This window comes from Olea europaea, chromosome 1 (assembly GCF_002742605.1).
Source record: "Olea europaea var. sylvestris chromosome 1, O_europaea_v1, whole genome shotgun sequence".
Lineage (NCBI taxonomy): Eukaryota > Viridiplantae > Streptophyta > Magnoliopsida > Lamiales > Oleaceae > Olea > Olea europaea.
In genome coordinates this window covers 11,958,827-11,977,861 of record NC_036237.1, presented here as the reverse complement: position 1 = coordinate 11,977,861, position 19,035 = coordinate 11,958,827, and the positions used below count along the sequence as shown (strand labels likewise).

The 19,035-nt window shown below is 36.4% G+C and overlaps 1 protein-coding gene across 5 annotated transcripts in view; it reads left to right on the top strand.

The window, feature by feature from the left end:
* The window catches only part of LOC111394366 (autophagy-related protein 18a-like), a 35,122-nt gene extending 16,087 nt beyond the window's left edge, over nucleotides 1-19,035 (top strand). The window contains exons 4-5 of one of the 5 annotated variants that reach the window (XM_023020164.1): nucleotides 17,939-18,062; nucleotides 18,611-19,035. In XM_023020164.1, the coding sequence (XP_022875932.1) occupies nucleotides 17,939-18,029 (91 nt within the window). In that variant the 3' untranslated portion in view covers nucleotides 18,030-18,062; nucleotides 18,611-19,035. Of the gene's footprint in view, nucleotides 1-15,774; nucleotides 16,043-16,446; nucleotides 16,828-17,938; nucleotides 18,207-18,610 lie in introns of those variants that run through there. The other 4 variants (XM_023020180.1, XM_023020171.1, XM_023020147.1 and 1 more) reach the window with 4 other exon arrangements.

Below are 19,035 nucleotides of genomic sequence, written 5' to 3'. Positions count from 1 at the left end.
CTTCACCCCCCTATAAATGCTTCGTATTTTTCATCTTCATCTTTTCATCTCTTCATTTTCTTCTTCGAAACCAATTTGCTGCCATTTCTTGGCATTCTGACGATCAATCTGATCCAAAAATGGACTATTTAGTCCGCCCACCTTACTATTTACCTTGATGTCACCTTTGGTATGGGAGGTAGAGGAAATATTTTCTGGCCAGCAGCGAAGTTCTTTCCTGCAAAATTCTTCCCATCGTCTCTTTGTTCTCCACAAGGAGTCAATGATGGAAGGCAATTTTTGGGCTGCTTGTGGGCCACTTTGCTTGCTGAGAGTGCTTCTCAGCTTGCCTGCTGAGAGTGCTTCTCAGCCTCTTTGCTCGCCATTGCAGCGATGCATTTAGGAAGGTGGTGGGACCAGTATACCCTCTTACTCGTCAATCCCACCATTGCAGCGATGCATTTAGGAAGGCGGTGTGAAGCTTACTCAGCGATCAACCGAGAGATCATCTTACTTTAGTTGTATTTTGTAGCATATCCATTATTTGTATCTTTTGTATTCTTGTAATGAACGTTTGATAATAAAGAACTTTATTCGAACGTATTTCGCTCTGACCTTATTATCTTTTGATCGTTCAAAATGTTTAGTTATGTTTTTATCTGTTCACATTCCCATAAAGAAAGAACATATTTTTTCAAATATTTGCCATTAATGAACCTTACGTGCTTGGTGCCGTCTAAATCTTCTAAGTGGTACGCCCCATTGGGCAACACACTGTTTATTTTGTATGGTCCTTCCCAATTGGGCGACCACTTCCCGTACTTTGGATCCTTGGTATCCAGAGGGAGTATCGTCTTCCAAACTAGTTCACACAGGCTGAACGACTTGGCTATGACTTTTTTATTATAAAACTTAGCCATTCTTTTCTTTTGAACTTGCAGCCTATCTAAGACGTCCAACTTCAATTCGTCTAAACTCAATAAATTTTGAACTAGTGATTCGGCATACTCATCATCATTCAACTTATGTTGCAAGCACACTCGAATCGATTGCACGTTGATTTCCATAGGCAAAACGGCCTCCTGTCCATAAACAAGTTGGAAAGGAGTAACTTTGGTACTTGACCGAGGTGATGTTCTATAAGCCCATAAGGCCTTGTTCAAACATTCGTGCCAATTTCTGGCCTTTTTATCTATCATCTTTCTGATGATATTTTTTAGAATCTTATTAGAAGATTACGCTTGTCCGTTGGATTGAGCGTAGTACGGTGTGGAGTTTACTAATTTAACCCCAAACTCGCTCAAAAATTTGTTCACTTGATCCCCATTCAAAGATGTTCCGTGATCTACCATTAAAGTTTGTGGAATTCCAAACCTATAAATAATGTGATCACGGATAAACTCTATAACATTCTTCTGGGTGATCTCTTTCAAAGGTACCGCCTCTACCCATTTGGTGAAATAGTCGGTTGCAACTATAACAAAAGTATGTTGCTTGGACGATGGAGGGTAGATCTTCCCTATCAGATCTATCGCCCAACCTTTGAACGGCCAAGGTTTAATAATAGGTGTCATCTCTCGTGCTGGCGCTCTTTGTATTGGACCATGCTTTTGGCATGCTAAACAACTTTTTGCATACTGAACGCATAGTTCTCCCATCTTTGGCCAAAAATATCCACTCCTAATAATTAACCATCTCATCCTATGGCCAGCTTGATGAGCTCCACATATCCCTTCGTGCACTTCAGCCATGATCGTCTTGACTTCTTGCAAACTTACACACTTTAGTAATACACCATCAGAGCTTTTCTTAAACAACTCTTCATCTATTAGTGTGTAATTCAACAAACATAGCTTTGTCTTCCTGCTAATCCCTCCATTAGGTTCTTTAAGAAACCCTTTAATCTCTGTTCGCCAATCCACTGCATCTCCATCTTGTATACAGTGAAGTTCAATTTTTCTCGCCCTTCTTTGAATACGGGCAATATGATTCCATATTCACAAGTAGACTTCCAATTCAAAACCTTTGAGTATCCTGATGCCATTTGGGCTAACTCATTTGCCATGTCGTTATATATCCTATTAACGCATTGGAGTTCTACTTGATCGAATTCTTCTAGTAATTCTGGGGCGATCTCGTATTGACTTATAATGGAATCACTTTAGCATTTAAAATCACCGATCAATTGATGGACCACCAATTGAGAATCGCCCCTAACGATCACATTTCTTACTCCCATATCTATCATTAGTTCTAGGCCTACAATTAAGGCTTCATATTCGGCCTGATTGTTGGTACACATTCTGTCTAAGGTGAATGCAAACTTGTAGCAAATCCCTAAAGGATTGATTAGCGCTACTCCTACTCCTGCACCTTTAGAGGTTTTTGACCCATCGAAATACAACACCCAAGGTTTTAATTCGAACGAATTGATTTCTAATTCGATTTATTCAGGCATGTCAAGGCATGGATGATCGGCTAGAAAGTTAGCCAAAGCCTGATTTTTTACTGCGTTTTGAGGTATATATTGTATTTCGAATTCTAATAAAGCTAGTAGCCAAAGGCCTACCATTTGGTGTAAAATAGGGCGCGAAAACATATACTTAACTAAATTTACCTTAGAAATTAAATAAACGGTTACGGGCCGTAAGTAAGCCCTTAGTTTTGTACATGTGAAATACAATGTAAGACATAATTTTTCAACAGCAAAGTAATTGCATTCACATTTCGTTAACCGTCTACTTAAATAGTAAATTGCCCTTTCTTCACCAACTTGGTTTTCCTGCGCGACCATTCCAGCTATTGATTCTTTTTCAGCCGACACGTACACTTTCATCGGTCGTCCTTGGATTGGTGACACCAACACTGGTGGACTTGATAGATATGTCTTCAGACTTTCAAAAGCCTTTTGATGTTCTTCTTTCCAGACGAATTCGTCCTGATTTTTCAGCTTTAATAGCGGCGAAAAGACTTTAGTTCGCCCTGCACAGTTAGAAATAAAGCGTCTTAGAAAATTTACTTGGCCTAGAAACCTTTGCAACTCCTTTTTGTTGCTAGGTGGTTTGGCTTCTAAGATAGCCTTCGCTTTATTTTTATCAAGTTCAATCCCTCTCTTGTGTACTAAGAAACCAAGAAAGTTCCCTGCATTAACACCAAATGCACACTTCAAGGGATTCAACTTTAGCATATATTGCCTCATTCGTTCAAACGAACATCTTAACTGTTCGAAATGGTCATCTTCTTTAATGGACTTGACCACTATGTCGTCTACATACACCTCAACAAACTTGTCTATCATGTCATGAAAGATTAAATTCATAGCCATTTGATAAGTTGCCCCTGCGTTTTTTAGGCCGAAAGGCATAACCACCCATTCAAAATATCCTAAAGACCCAGGGCATCTAAAGGCAGTTTTGTGTATGTCTTCTTCAGCTATATAGATTTGATTGTATCCTGAATACCCATCCATGAAAGAATACATGACATGTCCGGCAGTTGAATCTACTAAAGAATCCACCGTGGGCATTGGATACTCATCTTTGGGTGTGGCTATGTTTAAATTTCTAAAGTCTATACACACCCTTAGTTTACCATTCTTTTTTAGTACTGGCACAACATTCGACAACCATTCAACATATCTGGCTGTTCTTATAAAACCTGCTTTCAATAATCGCTCTATCTCTTTCTTAATCTCAGTGAGTACATTAGGAGCAAAAAGCCTTGGAGGTTGCCTATGAGGTTTAAAACTAGGCTTAGTTGGTAACCTATGTTCCACCAAGTCTCTATCTAAACCAGGCATTTGTTCATATTCCCAAGCAAAACAATCTTTGTACTCTTTTAACAAAGCGATTAATTTGTTACTAACCTCTTGGTCGAGCATCTGACTGATGAACGTTGGGTGATCTTCTCCTTCATCGCCAATATTTACTTTGATCAGAGGGTCTTGTGCTTGAGCGTATCCAGGTTTGGCAATCCGCATCACTTCGTCGTCCAGTTCTCTTGTAAGTGTTTCCTCTTCCAAACAGTCCACCTTGTTGACTTCTCAGCCAATACTTTGCTCTAACTCGAATACTGCCAACTTGTCCTTCAGTGCTTTTAGGGCGGTCTCTTGCTTCGCCTTGTCATTGCATTCCTTATTGAAGCCATCAGTCTGGCTTTGAAGGCCTGAATGTCGGCTATTTGCTTTTGTAACTTAAAGTCCATTCAAGACTCCTTGATTATTCTTTTGCCAATTACTAGCTCTTCCAAGGCCACTATATTTAGCCTCATCTGTTTGAACATCTCGGTGAGTGCATCCACTGAGAACGGTTCTTCGCTTTGCGCGACAACCTGAGTTTCTTCTCCGTCTTGTACTACCCTGACAGGTCCATAGTTTCCCTCATACATGAACTTTTCCACTGAGTTTGCTTCTGAAACAAAAGGCCTATGATCGGCCTGTACCACCTCTGCTTCGCCTTTGTCATTCCAAAAGATCAGGCATTGATGGAGCGACGAGGGTATACAACGACTTTCGTGTATCCAATCTCTTCCTAGGAGCACATTGTAACTAGTGGGACCATCTATTATAAAGAAGACAGTGGTCCTAGTAGTCATACCTATAGTTATGTCTAATGACATAACTCCCTTAGCTGAAGTTGCTCCTCCATTGAAGCTAGTGAGGATGACTTTTGTAGGAATCATGTCACCCTCTGTTTTTGCGAACTTTCTCATCATCCTGGATGGAATGGTGTTTATAGCTGCTCCATTGTCGACAAGCACTTTTGCCACTGGGACGCCGTTAACTAGAGCTTTAACGTATAATGGCCTCAAGTGTTTAGTCAATTTCATGGCTGGCCGTTTAAAAATAACCTTTTCGACAGCCTCTATTTCTACCTCTTGCTTGTTTTCTGTCGAATTATCCCCCTATGATAAGTCGACGTGCAGTATGTCACGCTGATCCTCTGTCTCCTAAACTTCCTTCTTACTTTTTTCTAATGCTTCCTCATCAGTTATCCAGCCTGTGGGAGGGGGCATTATTCTTGGAGGCGACCCATTCAGAGCGAGGCACTCTCTTCTTCCTTTTGGGTGTCCCATACAGTACGTAGAAATCGAAAGGACTCCCAGATGGCTCCCCCAACAAGTCTACTTCGCGAACCCCCTCTTGATATAGTTGCTTAAACAGAGTATTGCGCGATACTCCTCTCTTTTTCCTTTCTGCTTCTAGATCGATTTCTTCTTCAATGTCTGTCATCCCATCGTCCTCCTCATCGTTGTAGGCCTCTCCAGAAGTCTGGCCTTCTTCACATACCAACACACAGGCTTCTCCTTCGTTGTCCTTCCTCTCTTCTTCCTTTTCCTTATTCTTGAATTCATTGGCCAGTAGGTAATTATTGGCCACGACAGGAGGCAACGTACCGAATTAGATAGCAAGGGGCTGATCTGGATCTTCTTCATTCCTTTTGTCCCTCTCAAACTTTGATCTCAAAGAAGAGGTTTCTGGCAGTTCCTTCATTGATTCATCTGTACTGATTTCTTTACTACCTTCGAGGACGTTTTGATTGGTTACCTTGAGTAGTATAGGCGCTTTAGGATGTGGCATTCCTTGTTGCTGCCTCATCATCCGTCCGTAATTTCGTTGGAAACGCCTTTGTTGGGTCCTAGTCATATCATCGAAGGGTATGGCCCTTCCTGCACTGTACTAGAATGAATGTCATACATTTGGCCGGCGAGGTTGCGGCCTAAATGTTCTTCCAGTATCTGCTGGTCTGAACTGCCTTTCAAAAGGCGGTCCTCTATAGAATGATGTACCTCGCCCTCTACCAGGCTGAATGTTTGGGAAGAAGGCAGGACGATGAGGATGCTGCCATGTCCCTGGTTTCTCCGTGTCTCCATTTACTTCCCTTTTACACCTTGCACACAGGACGTTTTCGTCCTTTTTTGGTTCTTTTCCTTTGATTCGTTCAAAGACACTGGGACGTGGTCTAGGATCTTCTTCTCCGTCATCTACGACCAATTTGAATTTTGGTAACTTGTTCTTGAATCCAGATGTTACCATGTTCACTCCAAGTGGCTATGGGAAAGGATTCTCATCCACTGCCATCTTTTTCTTATCATCGAACGTAATTCGTCCTGATTCAATGGCATCCTGCAATACATGAAGGAAAACCAAACAATTGTTAGTCAGATGTGACCATGCATTATGCCATTTACAATATTTTTTACCCTTAATTTGTTCAGGGTTTGGCAATTTGTGCTTATCGCTCAATCTTATCTGCTTATCCCTATATAATTTATCGAATATAAGGTCAGCTTTGGTCACATCGAACGAGAACGTTCTAGCCTCTATGTTTCCCTCCTTTATGGGCTCATCTTTGCCCGATGGTCTAGGCTTGGCCATTATGGGACAAGTATATGTATCCCCTTTGACCAATTCGGCCAAACACATTTCGGCCTGATCGTATGACTCGTCGTCGATGGTATGAACGTCAAAATTTGGGTCTTTGTAATAAGTCCTTTTACTAGAATTTTTCATTTGTTCTTCTTCTCTTATCAGTCGCTCATACCTAATTACATTCGTACTCAACTGGAAAAGGTCAGGAAATTCCTTGTCCTGAAACTTCTTTTTTAAATCAAAGCTCAAGCAGCCTTGAGCGATCTTGACAAATTCTTTTTCGGGCAGAGGTACAAAACACTTGCTTCTTGCTGTCTTGAACCTTTGGAGAAAACTTTCTGCCCATTCATTTGGCATTTGACGTAGATTCGCCAAATCAGCCAAAGTGACTTTAGACTCAGTTTTATAAAACTGAGCGTGAAACAACTGTTCCAGTTGTTGCCATGTTTGAACAGAGTTCGCTGGCAAGTTGATGAACCAGGAGAAAGCTACTCCTGTTAACGAACTAGGGAAAAGTCTCATTTTATGGTAATCGGTTACATCACCACTTTGCAACGTGAATCGCCCTATGTGTTCTAGAGTAGACACCTCTCCTAAACCGATAAACAGTGAGAATTCTGGTACTTTGTACCCCCTAGGCCATGGATATGCTTGGTCTACCCAATCAGGATATGGCTTTGTGTACGTCGGCCTAATGATAGGACGCACCCCAAAAGCCATCTGATCCTGTACGATTTTCATAATCTAGTTCCTCAACATGACATTGGGATCATATGGAATTCCTACAGGCTGATTAACCGGTTGATTTATATGAGGTCTGATGTTTGGTCCTTGATTGGCAACAAAATTACCATAATTAGGGCCATTACCATTAGCCTGGACATCTGTTCCTTCATTACCACGTGGAATATTCTGTCCATTGTTTAGGATATTATCTCTCACGTTTGGATTACTCCCCAAGTTAGGCATGTCATTACCATTATTTTGATTTGGCACTGTAGTACCCCCTTGGTTTGAAGTAGAGGGACCCGAAAGCGGTTCTACCCCTTGATTCGAATTTAGGACAGAGGGATTATGTCCCACAATTGTCCTAGTTTGAAAGTGGTTTGTAAGAGGTATAGCAGGTTGACATATTTGGCCTACTAACTTATTCATTGTTTCGTTTAACGTCTTTAGTTGTTTGGCCATGTTGTCATAGTGTGCATTCCCATTTTGTGTAAATCTTTCCATATTATGAATACTTCAAAGATTTACCTATTCCACGACATCCTGTGTGAGTTCTCCAAGTAATGCACGCATGGTTCGAGGACTCAACTCCGTCATTGGTTCGTAACGACTGTTACTGCTCTGATTTTGTCCATCTGTTCGTGGAGAGGCATGCTGCTCCTCATATCGCTCGATTACAGACTGGATTCCTCCCTGACTTGCTCCTTCCTTGTCAGATCTCTGAGGCATATTGTTTCACCTTTTGTACTTTCAACACCTAACACCACTGTCCCACTGGGCGTGCCAAATTGTTTCGCGCGGGTTAGTCGCTAACAATTAAAAAGGATCAGACGATTGTGTAAGGGACGAAACCTCTTGAGACAAAGTCCCAAAAAGGGGTGTTCTTTTATTGGCGATGAACTTTACAATTGGAAATGGAAAACAACGTGCCTCCAAGGGGCGCAAGCACACGAGTTACAGAAAGAAAAGTGTTTAAATCTAAAAACTGAGGAAATGAAAATTACATGTTCTCTGTTCGAGAGTTTTTGATTCGGTCCTTTGCTTCTATGTCCTTTCTCTCTTTTATACTTCATAGACGATCTGTTTGTGATTAACTACTCTAAAAACTGTTTGATCGTCCTATAACTACCCACTTTCTTCGTAGTGGCCATTTTGTCATGAAAACTGCCTTTTAACTGCTTCCATTACCTTTCATCGTTCAACCGCTTTCGATTGAATTCCTTGAATCGTGGAAGGTGATAGGGCTGCTTTAACAACTGCTTTGATAACTGCATTTCTTGATAACCACGATGCGTTATGTTTGTTGATACCTTGGGCGACTTGAAGGTTTGGGCGAGAATAGAGTAACAGCTCTGGGCGACCATATGACACTCTATTCGTTCAGATTCTGGGCGACTTGAAAACTTGGGCGATGGCGTTACCGCATTCTTGGGCCTCCTTATTTGGGCCTTCATCTTGATTTGTTCGATTGGGCTTCGTTCTTTGGGCTACCTGATTTGGGGATCCTCTAATTGGGCTTCGCTCCTTGGGCTGTTCGATTTGGGCTGAATTTTTATGTGTTAACAATAAGATCAAAAAGTGGAAACCAAACCATAGATAAGATCACAGGAACCCAAAATTAAAAAGAAAGACAATTAAAAACGGATTATAAATTCAATTTGCAAATTGCACAACTCACAATTTCACAAATACAAATTAATAACTCGCACCAAGAGTTTGTAAAAATGATCTTTACAAACAATGCAAATTTTAGAATCCGGACAAAATAGTCACAGTTGGACAAACCAAGAGAAAAATCGTTAAGGTTGTATGTCTTTCCATTAAACTGATGATTGCTGGGAAGCCCATCATAGCATATCATAAAAGATTTAGGGACTGTAACTCCGGTAAACTAACAAAGAAACCAGGCAAAGTTCAAGTATTGAGTTTAATAAGCTTTCATCACAAAGAGTTTACAAGTGAAAAGGAAATTAGAAAGTAATATAGCTGGCCTTGCGTAATATATTTTCAATTCCATAACAATTATATTTCTAGTAACGATAAACTACAATGGAAGTTGTTTGATGCATGAGCCAAACACGAACGACTTCAAACTTGATACATTTGCAGCCCCAGTGGAATTCAAGAGTCCTTATCGACATGGATCTCCATCCTTCAACCAATGTGGTAGTATATGGTATAAACTTAGCACCAAATGTGATCAAAACTGTGCTAATTCATATCGATCCTCATAATGCTTCGAATCAAAATGAAGCCACATGTCTCCATAAAGAGACTCATCTTATGTTTTTATATGTCATATCTCGAGATCACGGTAATATTATGAAAAGACATAAGTCAAATGCATGCTCAAAATAATTCATGAATAGGGGAAAAATATTTTATTATTAGAAGGAGCTGTACCCGAAAACATATGGGTTGCATACGTACCCCGCAAAGGGATCAAACCCAAAACGTAGTTCTTTATATAAATATATAACTCCCACAAACCAAAAATATCAAATGTTTCCACAATGCCCATAGTCGTAACATGTGTCTTAAAGACTTTTGGAGCGAGTCCCTTAGTCAAAGCGTCTGCAATCATTGACTCTGTATTGATATGCTCTATTTTCGTTCGCCCTTCTTTTACTCTGTCTCTAACAACCAAAATTTGATGTCAATATGTTTTGACCTACAAGAACTTTTATTATTCTTTGAAAAGAATATTGTTGCACTGTTATCATAGTAGATGGTGATCGGTCTTGAAATGGAATCCACAACTTTCAAGCCAGAAATGAAATTTCTTGACCAAACGACTTGAACTGTAGCTTCATACATGCCACAAATTCAGCTTGCATAGTAGAAGATGTCACTAGAGTCTATTTAGCAGTTTTTCAAGAAATAGCATCACTAGCTAATGTAAAAATATAATTTGAGGTTGATTTCAAATCATCTCGCTATAAACTATTGTTATAAAATCCATTTAAGTATTAGTAGGTCATCCAACATAAGGGTTTCGATTTGATCTCCTCAAATAAACAACGTTTTTTGGTTTTGTTTGGTAGCTTGAACTCTTCCACAAGCTCATACGTGGATATATGTAGTCCACAAACCTCCAAATTTACAACATTATTTAAAGCTAATTAATATAGTACTTCTTCACAGCTTCAAAGATCAAAATTGACCAGATTTAGGGGCTGGCATGACGTGGGGTGGGGAATATGCTTTGTTCTAAGAAGTTCATCGAAGCGTCGCCTAAGCTCGAGGCTTGAGCAAAATGTCATTGACAATGAGCGTCTAGCTAGTGGCGCTTTATTAATTTTTTTCTCTTTTTTTTTTAAATTTTATATTTGATTTTAATTTCTAGTTTTTAAACAACTCTATATATACAAAAGTAAAAAAATGAAAACACATTAGAAAATTTGAAGTGGGAGTTGTCTAGGTAAAAGCTGAAAGTGTAAAAAATAGTCTAGCTTTTGTATTTCGAAAACTTAAAAATTGCATAATTGATTAATTATAAAAATTATTAAATAAATAAAGTATTTTATAATTTTAGATATTTGGTATGTATTATATTTTTAAATAATTTTTAGAAAGATTAAAAATTAAAAATAATTTTGAAAATAAGAAATGCTTTTTGATGCCTAGGTCTCGCCTAAATTTGCTTAGACTTGTAAAATTTGAAACTTGGCTTCTATGCTTGACCACGCTTTAAAAGAGAGAGAGATTATAGAACATATTTGACATGATAAATTGAATGGCATACAAAACAAAATCACGTAAAATATCATCTCGTTTTATTTTTTTTTGTTTTATAAAAATTTTAGGTACGAGTTTTAGTTACTCGCACAAAACATCACATTCTTGAAAAAAATGAATATGAAGAAAAGGTAGTATTAATATAGCATACTTTGTAAACTCTATATCTACACTAAAATGTTTTGAATAATATTAAAGAAACTAAAATTTCGTCAATTATACTATCCATTACGACGGATGAAACATAGGTATATGGAAATTTTCCACCGCATGAGCCCTCCAAAGAATATCACTTTCTTTTTACATTTTATTTTTGTTTGTAGAGTTGGTGGTTTTTTCACCTAAACCAAACTCTATTAAACCCATTGATGGATAACTTTGTCTGAATATTTGAATTAAATTTATATTCACCAATGGATTGATGTGTTCCGTCTTCAATGCTAAGCAGCTTAGTATGTCCTCGTTTGAGTCTCATTATGGGGGAATCAATGTTTTGAATAGTGATTTTTTTTTTTTTTTTTACAGAATGTGTGGTCAAGAAATAGTAACAAAAAATTAGGTTTACATGTAAAATTATTTTATAAGAGACTATGTTATTGAAAATGAGTTTTAGAAAAATGGGTTTTTGAAAAAAAATGGAACTCAAAGAGGGACTATGTCATTTCTCTATATAATATATATAAAAAAATATGTTTTGGCTAGGTTAGGTAACTTAAGCAACATCTTGTCACTAGCAATTCACGAAATATCCCCTACATTATTGTATGCATGTGTATCTATATTATATATAGAGTGAATCGAGTGAGAGAAAAAACAACATTTCTTTGTTCTCAAGCTTTCCCTTTATAGAAATGGAAGATAACAACATATGGTCCAACTCCAATTCATCAAACATACGAGGATTGCACAAATACAGCTATACTGCTACTTCTGATAATGATTCATCAGGATATCATGATCACGGGCCGTTCATCAGGGATCAAGATCATCTTCTTCCGATAGCAAATGTCGGTCGAATCATGAAAAAAATACTTCCTCCCAATGCAAAAATCTCTAAAGAAGCTAAAGAAACCATGCAGGAATGTGCATCAGAATTTATCTGTTTTGTTACGGGAGAAGCATCCGATAGATGTCACAAGGAGAAGCGAAAGACAGTTAATGGGGACGACGTTTGTTGGGCGCTCGGGAGTTTAGGATTCGACTATTACGCTGAATCGTTGAAGAGTTTTTTGTATGGATACAGAGAAGCAGCAGGAGAGAAAGTTGATAATAATCAGAATATCAAGGCTGCAGTTTCTTATACTCCATTCAGTTTCAATGTGAACTAGGATAAGAGTGAAAGCTCCCTCTCTTTGGATCGACTCATTTAACAAGGTTCTATGAATGGTTAGTGCAATGTCACATGTTTCTTTACAAGATTGTTGTACGTAAACTCATGTTTTATCTAATGTCATCTGTAATGCTTAAAATTAATACTTTTAACTTTTGGGTAATTATATTCACACTGCAATTTTTACTTCTTGCATTACATTTTAATTGCACTTTAAAGTACTTGATTTTTGCTAATTACAGTACTTATGTTCTTAACGATTTTTCATGTCATTTTTAACCTCAAACATTAGTTAACATATTTTGTATTCGATAACAGTTTTATGTTTGAAATAATGTAAAACAACTTAATTTTCATCACTTTTCAAACAATAAATAAAAAAAGTGAAAAATATTTTATTTCTTCATTTCAAAGCATGAAAATAAAATATTTTGATATAAATTATCATCAAGGACAAAACATACTAATTAATAGAAAATTGAAAATAAAAATTCGACGAAAAAATTAAGAAAATAATTGTTACAGTGATAAAAAAAATTAAGGAGTTTAAATGTAATTAAAATATGGTGCTGAGAAAAATTTATATTTTACTATATTAAGTAAATTTCATTTAGCTTAAATTAATTAATAATAGACAACAAATTGAAAGTTTAACCACCTAAAAAGAACAATTATATGGAATGTGCAAGAATAAAATTTTTATTTTCCTAATTATTGAACCTTCGTTTGCTAAATAAAATAAACTCTTTTTACTACTCTTTATTTTATTGAGATTATTTTATTTTTATTTTTTTCATCTATTATATGTTATATTAGAATAATTTCTTGAATACGTATAAACATATTTTCGTATATTATTTATATATTGTATATTAGGGTTGATTCTTGTAATTGATTTTTCAAAAAATAAAAATAAAAATCTGATATTGTTTCCTTGATTCTTATTTTGAAGAATTTTTAGCATTTAAATTAAATAAAAATTTGGCTGACATTTTCTTTGACATATTTATATACATCTTAAAAATTGAAATTATTGGACATCATATTTGACTTTATAATAATATATTCTGTTGATATTAAAATTACTCTATTTGTATCTGCATGCACATATTTTTGGTTAACGGACTCTATAATGCGCTAATTTATCCAACAAAAAAGACCTAGGTTTTATCATAATTATTTATTTATATATTCGAAATGCTATTAGTTTTATGAAGTCGTTAGTCCAGGGAATTAAATTATATGTAATTTCATTATATACTTTACTCTGTCTGCGTTAATGCTGAGGCTATATATGACCCGAATCATAAATTGAAGAATATGCATCGTGTTGATTTTTGACCTTGAAAAAAATTCTGCATGATCTCCAATGTGTCTACAATGCTTCTACGGAGTTTTATTCAAATTTGACTTCTAGTTTATGAGATAAAATTCTATATTGTTAAGAAATTTCAGCAACCAAAAGGTTTTTAGCGAGTTGTTTTAAAAATAAAGAAAAAAAATTATTTTGATTTGACTTATTTATAATTTTTATTATGTCTCTCTGAAATGTTAGAGAGTGAAAGATTCGATGGCTTGTTTTTCGTGTGTAGCTATTTTTAGTATTGGGATTTGTTTCTTGATTTTCGAATTGTTACTCGGTAAGCCAACACTGAGTCTGAAACTAGTGAAAAATAATTCTTTCATTGCTAGTTTCTCCATTTAGTCACGTTATGCAATTTTGAAGTGTTCAAGAGTTTTCTATGGAAAAAAGAAAAGGTGAAGTTACTCTTAGTTGAGTTGACCTTCTTATATTTATAGAGTTTATTTAAGGATATATCTACGTGACTAAAAGATACATAGTATGTTTGCTTCAGCCAACGAGGCAGTTGAGGCTTTGATCCACTTAACCTACCTTCGTAGTTCTTCTAGAGATGAGTCATCGAAAAGAATCCTCCCTCGTAAAAGAGACATGTAATCTAACCTTATGGACATGGCTTTCGACGAGGTACTCTGATTCTAGCAAAGTGCTCGTGGTTATGTGGGGTTCTCACATGGTTCATGTGATGTGGTAACTACTCCCCTACTTGCCGCCCTCAGGACACATCTCCAAGTGATAAAAGGGGAGGGTGGAGAAATACAGCTTTGCTTGAGGCTACTGCGTCAAGGGTTCGAATCCTGAAATATAGATTTGGCTCTTGGGTAAGTGCAAGTGTACAAGCAGCCTTCCACCATGTACCCTTGGAGGCATAACCTGCAATTTACCTCCTTCATGATACTCCAGGGTAGGGGCGGTGGAGACCCTTAAGATTGGAGTTCAACATTTTTACTCCCCTACTTGCCGTCCTTATTCTTACGTGTGGCGAGAGTTAACAAATTCAATAATTATTGTTACATTTAATTGGCCAAACTATCTAATCCAAAAATTTAAATCCACATGTTAGAAACATATTTTTTTATATAATAATTTTAACATGTCCTCTCACGTACAAATTGGATTCATTTTTTCATTTTACGACTAACAGGTAAAAATTTAAAAATGAGTGATTTCATAACTTGAATTGAACATCTTAGCTTGCTAAGATATCAAGTCAAAATTACCTCAACGTCAATTTTTACTTTGTTTCTCCCACATAGTGTTTCTTTTCCTTTTCCTATTTAAAAGAATAATGTTATTCATAGTGAAAATTATTGATATTCGACTTACATGACATACACATAGCAGTTTGTCATTTGATATATTAATATGGTGGCATACACATAACAATTTTTTATTGTCTTACATCAAACAACAAACTTATCATGTATATACCATGTAGGGCGACTACCTAGATTTTCAAGGGTTCAAGTGTTAGTCTAAACATTACGGTATAAAGAAAACGTCATTCTCAAGTTTTGTTTGAGAATTTTAGCAATTATTTCATGTTAGCCAAAAATTTTAATTGTCCCTCGTTTGGCCTCTATTTTCTGGAAATGAGAATTAGTGGAATAGTATTTTTTTTAAAAATGAGTGGTTGAAAAAAAAAAAGAAAATTTTTCGATTTACGTATAATATTATTTTATAAAAAATTATACAATTAAAAATTAGAAAAAAAAATGAAATGAGATTCGAACATGGGCTAAGCCATTGGCTGGTCATTACCCAACAAGGGTATGGAGCCACAGCCCTTAGTTGATTAACTGAACTTACCAGCCTTATTCTTTTAAAAATATATATATTTTTTTTTTAAACAATATTTTGATATCAAAAGTTCGAAGCTTTCTATTTGTCTTTTCTTTTGCGGCATGCAGCTCTTTAGCAGTATGCAGGACTTCTTGCGTGACTTTAATTTTTAATTTTTTATGCCCTAGCATGTTCACCATCGGTCAAATTTTCCCGTCAACCCCCCCGTATTATATGGACCTCAATCTGTACTTGTGTGAGTCGTTGCAGTCCAACAGAGACATTACCCTTTAAGCCATCTTCCCTATTAAGGGCGTGTTTGCCACAAACTATAGGAAAGAGCTGGCAAGTACTAAAGAAGATATAAGTTTCATTTTTTTCTTTAATACCATCGAGTATTGTACAATTCAACTTACCGAAAAATTTAAATGTTTTCTTCACTCTCTTAGATGAGTAGAATAATTGATTTGTTGTTGGAACTACATGCAGTTTCTATCGGTGTAAGTTTGACCCGGCAACTGGTGGAGAGATGGCCCAGCTGGACTATCACAATTTCCTTAAGCCTGAAGAAGCTTTCTAAGAAAGGATATGGAGAAATGTACATATGTCCATGGTTAGATTTCTCAAGTCATCCTCTTTCCATGTACTGATTTGTTGGTTAACGATGATGTAATTATCCCGAAGTAGATGTTGTATAACTAACTGGTCAATTTAAAATAATTGAGAAGTTCAAGTAGTATTTTGTGGTTACATTTTCTATCGGTGTGCAGTTTTATCGTCTTTCCATTTGTATTCTGCGGTCAATTGTTAACTAATGGGGTCGGGAAAACCCTGGTACATTTTGTTTGTGGGGTTAGCTACATTGAAGAAAGCATCACCTGAAACCAAAGGCCCGACTTTCTTTATATTGCGGTTTGGGTGGTTCTTCATAATAATTCATAGAATTTGCGTGGGGCAACGAATGATTTAGGTCGTTAGAATATTTCTTGCTTTAATACCTGAACAAATTACGTTTCGTATCCTAAAAGACTAAGCATACAATAATTCAGTGTATAGGTTTATGGTTAAAAGGCCTTTTGAGATTGTCAATGAGCATTCTCATTGCCAACTGATCGGCTTGAACCTTGGCCTATGGATTCATCCACTTGTCGCTTTTTGCAGGCTGTGACCAGGGGACGGGGGAAGGCAGGGGGAAGGTACTATGGCTGGACCGTGCGAGGAAAAGAGTGCCGGGTGGCTCAGGGAAGCGAATAGTTGGGGTCGGGCTTCTATTAAAACTATTTATGTTATATTCATATTCCCCATGAATAATGGCACTCGGCATTTAAAGAACGGTCGGTTCCGTAGTTGGGGATTACCTGGGCGAAAGATTTAAATGACAAGAATGAAAGGTTGAGGATCTATTTGAGCAAATTTAATAATTTGGGGCCTCTGTAATTTTTCAATCATGATATTATTAATTATTTGATGCCAAGTAACAAAGTGATAACAGTTTAAGTTCTATGCAATTCAAACAATCGAATTGAAAGACTTCCACTCGAACTACGTTGCTATATGAGGGTAAATAGTATTTGTACATTAGCTTCTTTTGTACTGCTTTTAGGTGTGTGTTGTGACTTGTATATACAGTTGAATTGGCATGAAAAGACAAATTTACTCTTATAATATGTTTAGTTATGCTTAACCTAGAAATGTGTAAACAAAAAGTGTGTAAACCATTTATAAACATGAAACATATATAGGCTTAGAAAGTTTATAAGGTCATGTTTGATTGGCAAATCTTTTTCATGGAAAATGGAAAATGAATTCATTTTCTCACTTTCAAGTGTTTGATATGGTTTTTTTATTTTATTTTTTCCATGGAATTGAAGTTCCATTTTTTCTTGGACCTTGGAATTTTCTAGCTTTTTAGGGATGGTGGGAATTGATTTTCCCGGTTACTGTAGCAAATATGTAATTTTATTTTATTTTATTTTATTTTTATTTTGTTTGGCAAAGTTAACAAATTCTAAGAATTATTGTAAAACAATATTTCCCTTTAATTGACAATTTTCAAGTAAAACAAAGCCAAACGAACATCAAAACATAGATGATTTTCTTGAATTTTTTAATTTTAAATTTTTTGCAATAGAAACAAATTTCATCCCCAATACCAGTAAATTTTATATCTTTAATTGACAATTTTTATATAAAATAAAGTCAAACTAACACCAAAAAATGTTTTTATTTTAACATTTTTTATGTGGAAAATTATGTCAATCAAACACAATAATTTACAATTCTCAAAAAAATAATTTCTCATCAATTCAATTCTCTGAAATTCATTTTCTTTCCACTCAAATTCCACCTTTGGAATCAAACAAACTGTCAAATTTTCCCGTCAACCCCCCCGTATTATATGGACCTCAATCTGTACTTGTGTGAGTCGTTGCAGTCCAACAGAGACATTACCCTTTAAGCCATCTTCCCTATTAAGGGCGTGTTTGCCACAAACTATAGGAAAGAGCTGGCAAGTACTAAAGAAGATATAAGTTTCATTTTTTTCTTTAATACCATCGAGTATTGTACAATACAACTTACCGAAAAATTTAAATGTTTTCTTCACTCTCTTAGATGAGTAGAATAATTGATTTGTTGTTGGAACTACATGCAGTTTCTATCGGTGCAAGTTTGACCCGGCAACTGGTGGAGAGATGGCCCAGCTGGACTATCACAATTTCCTTAAGCCTGAAGAAGCTTTCTAAGAAAGGATATGGAGAAATGTACATATGTCCATGGTTAGATTTCTCAAGTCATCCTCTTTCCATGTACTGATTTGTTGGTTAACGATGATGTAATTATCCCGAAGTAGATGTTGTATAACTAACTGGTCAATTTAAAATAATTGAGAAGTTCAAGTAGTATTTTGTGGTTACATTTTCTATCGGTGTGCAGTTTTATCGTCTTTCCATTTGTATTCTGCGGTCAATTGTTAACTAATGGGGTCGGGAAAACCCTGGTACATTTTGTTTGTGGGGTTAGCTACATTGAAGAAAGCATCACCTGAAACCGAAGGCCCGACTTTCTTTATATTGCGGTTTGGGTGGTTCTTTATAATAATTCATAGAATTTGCGTGGGGCAACGAATGATTTAGGTCGTTAGAATATTTCTTGCGTTAATACCTGAACAAATTACGTTTCGTATCCTAAAAGACTAAGCATACAATAATTCAGTGTATAGGTTTATGGTTAAAAGGCCTTTTGAGATTGTCAATGAGCATTCTCATTGCCAACTGATCGGCTTGAACCTTGGCCTATGGATTCATCCACTTGTCGCTTTTTGCAGGCTGTGACCAGGGGACGGGGGAAGCCAAGGGGAAGGTACTATGGCTGGACCGTGCTAGGAAAAGAGTGCCGGGTGGCTCAGGGAAGCGAATAGTTGGGGTCGGGCTTCTATTAAAACTATTTATGTTATATTCATATTCCCCATGAATAATGGCACTCGGCATTTAAAGAACGGTCGGTTCCGTAGTTGGGGATTACCTGGGCGAAAGATTTAAATGACAAGAATGAAAGGTTGAGGATCTATTTGAGCAAATTTAATAATTTGGGGCCTCTGTAATTTTTCAATCATGATATTATTAATTATTTGATGCCAAGTAACGAAGTGATAACAGTTTAAGTTCTATGCAATTCAAACAATCGAATTGAAAGACTTCCACTCGAACTACGTTTCTATATGAGGGTAAATAGTATTTGTACATTAGCTTC